General features: G+C 34.4%; 1 protein-coding gene across 2 annotated transcripts in view; it reads left to right on the top strand.

Moving 5' to 3' along the window:
* The window catches only part of DSC2 (desmocollin 2), a 42655-nt gene that overhangs the window by 8622 nt on the left and 29190 nt on the right, over positions 1-4843 (top strand). For both annotated transcript variants that reach the window (XM_011933273.1, XM_011933274.1), the window contains exons 2-5: positions 553-637; positions 1917-2116; positions 3081-3200; positions 4639-4794. In XM_011933273.1, coding sequence (XP_011788663.1) covers positions 553-637; positions 1917-2116; positions 3081-3200; positions 4639-4794 — 561 coding nt within the window. The remainder of the gene's footprint in view (positions 1-552; positions 638-1916; positions 2117-3080; positions 3201-4638; positions 4795-4843) is intronic.

Below are 4843 nucleotides of genomic sequence, written 5' to 3'. Positions count from 1 at the left end.
CCTTTGTAGGGACATGGATGCAGCTGGAAACCATCATTCTCAGCAAACTATCGCAAGAACAGAAAACCAAACACCACATGTTCTCACTCATAGGTGGGAATTGAACAATGAGATCACTTGATCACGGGAAGGGGAACATCACACACCAGGGCCTATTGTGAGGAGGGGGGAGGGGGAAGAGATGGCATTGGGAGTTATACCTGATGTAAATGACGAGTGGATGGGTGCTGACAAGTTGATGGGTGCAGCACACCAACATGGCACATGTATACATATGTAACAAACCTGCACGTTGTGCACATGTACCCTAGAACTTAAAGTATAATAAAAAAAAGACCACAAAAAAATAAATTCATGTATTTCTATTTAATTAATTAAATATTTTAAAATTAATATTTAGTGTAGTCAATCAATATGTAATGTAATTAATATTTATATAAGTATTACATCCTTTTTATGTGTATATAATATATACATTTATAATTTATATAAGTGATATACACATTAAAGGTTTCTTTTTATGCATAATATTTGATTTTTTTCATTTTTTAGATTTTAATATTTGCCAGTGATGCCTGCAAAAATGTGACATTATATGTTCCCTCCAAACTAGATGCTGAGAAACTTATTGGTAGAGGTAAGGAAGCCCTAAAATTTGTAATAAATCCTGATTTGCTCTGGTAAATATACACCATGGAATACTATGCAGCCATAAAAAGGAACGAGATCTTGTCCTTTGCAGGGATGTGGATGGAGCTGGAAGCAATGATCCTCAGCAAACTAACACAGGATCAGAAAATCAAACACTGCATGTTCTCACTTATAAGTGGCAGCTGAGCAATGTGAACATGTAGACACAGGGTGGGGAACAACACACACTGGGGCTTGTTTGGGATTCTGGGAGAGTGAGAGCATCAGGAAAAATAGCTAATGCATGCTGGGTTTAATACCTAGATGATGGGTTCATAGGTGCAGCAAACCAACGTGGCACGTGTTTACCTATGTAACAAACCTGCGCATCCTGCACATGTACCCTGGAACTCAAAATAAAATAAAAACACTCACACACAAAATAAATCCTGATTCGCTGTGATATTTTAAAATTAGTGTAATTTTTAGGATGATAACTCCGCTGGAACTAGTAGATAAAACTAACGTAGTATATTACCATTTGTAATACATGTGGTGTCATTCTAATGGAAGGAATATTGTTATTTTTGGAAAACATGATTATATGAAGTTGATAAATATATTTCACTTGAGTAATAATTATTGACATTTACATTAGAGGAAAGATAAAGACATTTAACATGCCTCTAAAAAATTGGCAAATAGTGTTGAAAGTATTTTTTTTAGTGTAAAGGTACTGTTTTTGGATTTTTATTCATAAATATTTCACTCTGTATTGTACTTACTTCCACATATTATTTTTTATCAGTTAAATTATTTCACATAACTGTGAGGAAAGATCAAACCAATGATAGCATAAAATGTGATGACTGCTTAGCAATAGATGTAAAGAATTTAGTAATAGTTCTGTTTAGTAAATGCCGATTTTAGGTTGCTAGATTCTGTGTAACTTCAGGTGTACTTAGGTATTACTCTATGGCTTATTTCTGTTGATAAAGAAAACACTTTTTTTGGTTTTGGTTTAAATATTCAAACACTGGACTTCACATATGTTTACTTCAGAGCACATGTCTCTTCTTTAAGAGAATGTTAAGTAGGTATTACAAGTGATGTAAGCGTTTAAGCACAACTTAATACACCATACAGTTTTATGTGTCCTTGCAAAAATTTACAAGTGCCAGTATAATTAATTTTAAGTTTTTGGCCCTCCCCACATGCATACATTACTGTTAAAACTGTATCCTGTGTTTTACTTTAAAAATGATTGCTGTGCATATTTTCTACAGTTAACCTGAAAGAGTGCTTTACAGCTGCAAATCTAATTCATTCAAGTGATCCTGACTTCCAAATTTTGGAAGATGGTTCAGTCTATACAACAAATACTATTCGATTGTCCTCGGAGAAGAGAAGTTTTACCATATTACTTTCCAACACTGAGAACCAAGAAAAGAAGAAAATATTTGTCTTTTTGGAGCATCAAACAAAGGTATACAAGGCTACATAAATGAAGAAATGGTGTCTTTTCTTCATACATAATCGACATTACCGGGGAAGATATGAAATCAGAAAGGATATGGTATAGTTTGGCTTCAAAAAGAATGAAAACCATGAGGCAGCTTCACAGTGTTTAAAAGGAAAAGGGCTGTGCAACATGGTTCATTCATTCGGGTTGTCATTCCTTTTCTTTTGGGACATAAAATGAGAAATTGGGATGAGGTACAGCATGGGAACGTGAGATTAGACACAAAGCAGCATTTTTTTTAGCTTTACCATAGAATGGATTTCTAACAACAAGTTTTGAAACTCTGGATAAAGAAAGAAAAGATTTTTTTTTTTTTTTTGCGTTCATTTTAGCATAATCTGTGGTCTTAAAACATGATGATTATTTTAGGAAGAGGTTTGGACCACATGCATGCTATTGTGTTGTGACACCCAAGATCAAAATAACTTTTATTCAACCATTAGCCATTCCTCACTGCAGCAGTTTGAGAGTTGTCACCGTGTTTCTCTCCTCATTCTGACACAGATCTCTCTGTTGGTTCCCTGGCTCTGCCTAGTTGCTGGTGAGTGGAAGTTGCTTGTGCTAAATTTAGAAGGGCACATACACACTTATATATTTTCTTTGCATATCTCTCTCCCCTGTTTTTGCATGGCAGTGTGGCAACAGTAATTTTTTTTTCAGTTTAGCTTCTAGGCTTCCAGTTCCATCTCTCTTTCTTCCATATTTCCACCAAATCATTTTCCCAAGAGGATTGTTGTGATAACAGTTAGGACAGTTACTTCTTCATTATCTTTTCGCAGTGTTGATGTTTAGTTTGGTTTTCAAACACTCCCATGGTCTCACCCCTCCCCAGCTAATCCTCATGAGAGGAGAAAGATGTGTCATTGTTTAATGTTTGAGAATAAAGTAGTCATTGACTTTATTGTTTTTTCCTGTCTCATGAATTGAGGTCCTAAAGAAAAGACAGACTAAAGAAACAGTTCTAAGGCGTGCCAAGAGAAGATGGGCTCCCATTCCCTGTTCAATGCTAGAAAACTCCTTGGGTCCTTTTCCACTTTTCCTTCAACAGGTACAGTTTTCTTTCTTTCTGCTGTGGAAGTCTGTAGTTTCCATCTCTTACCATTATGACACTGAGTATGAAGTTATTTATAATAGTTGTGTATAAATATATGAGTGAATGAGTATGTGTATAATATGTTTCCATATAAGGATATAAATATATCTCTTTATACTTGCATATACTTTTGTTCAGCTTGCAAAGGCCATCATAAAACTGTAGCACTCAAACAAATGGTTCCTTAATGAATTATCATATCAGCAAGGGTATCGCCAAGCCTAGGAATAGCCTAGAAAACCCAAAACTCTCTTTCATAATGAAGGAGAAAATTGGATGAAAGTCCAAATGCCACGAAGGAGGAAGACACATAGGCCCTTCTATCTTTCTATTTCTTGTTCTTGAATCTACATCTGAAATCACACTGGATCCACATTTCTTTCTTTCTCTCTCTCTCTTTTTTTTTTTTTTTTGTAGTGATGAGATCTCACTATATTGCTTAGGCTGGTTTTGAACTTCTAGGCTGAAATGATTTTCCTGTCTCAACCTCCCAAAATGCTAGGATTACAGGCATGAGCCAAACATGCCTGGCTCTTTTTCTCTGTCTTTTTAAAATTTTCAGTAGAAACTCCAGCAAGACTTCTTGTCTTCTTCCACTACTAGTGGCTACTACATTCAGTCTATGACTTTGGTTTATTTTCCCTCAGTTCTTGACATAGCAAGGGAGAATCCTTTTTATACCCCACCAACAAGTTTAATACAGCTGAGAGAAGAGCATATTAAAATTGAGAAATTGTTAGAAAACAGTTGTGTCTGTTATCCTGATATAAAGATAGTCAGGATGTTACTGAGTGGATGAACACAGCTTGGAGGAAATTTGCTTTTTGAATCAAAGATCAGAATATTACACATTCCAAAATATTATTCCATTTCTATTCTCACTCATATATATATTTTTTTCACTCAGTTCCTATAAGGAAGATGTTGGTAAAGAACAAAAACTCATTAAGGAAGTTATTGTCCACATTTTTGCCCTGCAGACAGTACACTTTAAACTCTGTTCTTACATGTTATGTTACATATAATAAAAACTCAGTTTTTTAAAACATTGACAACAGAATAATTTTCCATGCTCAGAATACTTTGTTTTCTAAGACAGTAAAAGTCTCAAGTGTTTTTTCCATGTATAGACACCATCTATCCTGTCAAATATTCCCTTAGTTATTCTGGAGAACTAAGATGCACTACATTATTTTACTCATGCCTTGCTCTTAAAATTTCTCAATTGGACTTTCTTACTCTGTTTTTTTTTTGTTTGTTTGTTTGTTTATACATAATAATAATAAGGGCAGTTATTTAAACTAATAAAATGGCAATGAGATTTCATAAATATATAGATGAAAGTTCTGCTGAAGTAAAGATTTGTCTCATGTATATATTATCTACTTTCTAGGTTCAATCTGACACAGCCCAAAACTATACCATATACTATTCCATAAGAGGTCCTGGAGTTGACCAAGAACCTCGGAATTTATTTTATGTGGAGAGAGACACCGGAAACTTGTATTGTACTCGTTCTGTAGATCGTGAGCAGTATGAATCTTTTGAGGTAAAGTCTAAAATGTGTGTACTGTATTTTTTTTTTTTTTTTTTTTTTT

The sequence above is a fragment of the Colobus angolensis genome, unplaced genomic scaffold (genome assembly GCF_000951035.1).
Source record: "Colobus angolensis palliatus isolate OR3802 unplaced genomic scaffold, Cang.pa_1.0 Scaffold125, whole genome shotgun sequence".
Classification (NCBI taxonomy): domain Eukaryota; kingdom Metazoa; phylum Chordata; class Mammalia; order Primates; family Cercopithecidae; genus Colobus; species Colobus angolensis.
Note: the sequence above shows the minus strand (reverse complement) of the source record. Positions and strands in the feature narration are given on the sequence as shown.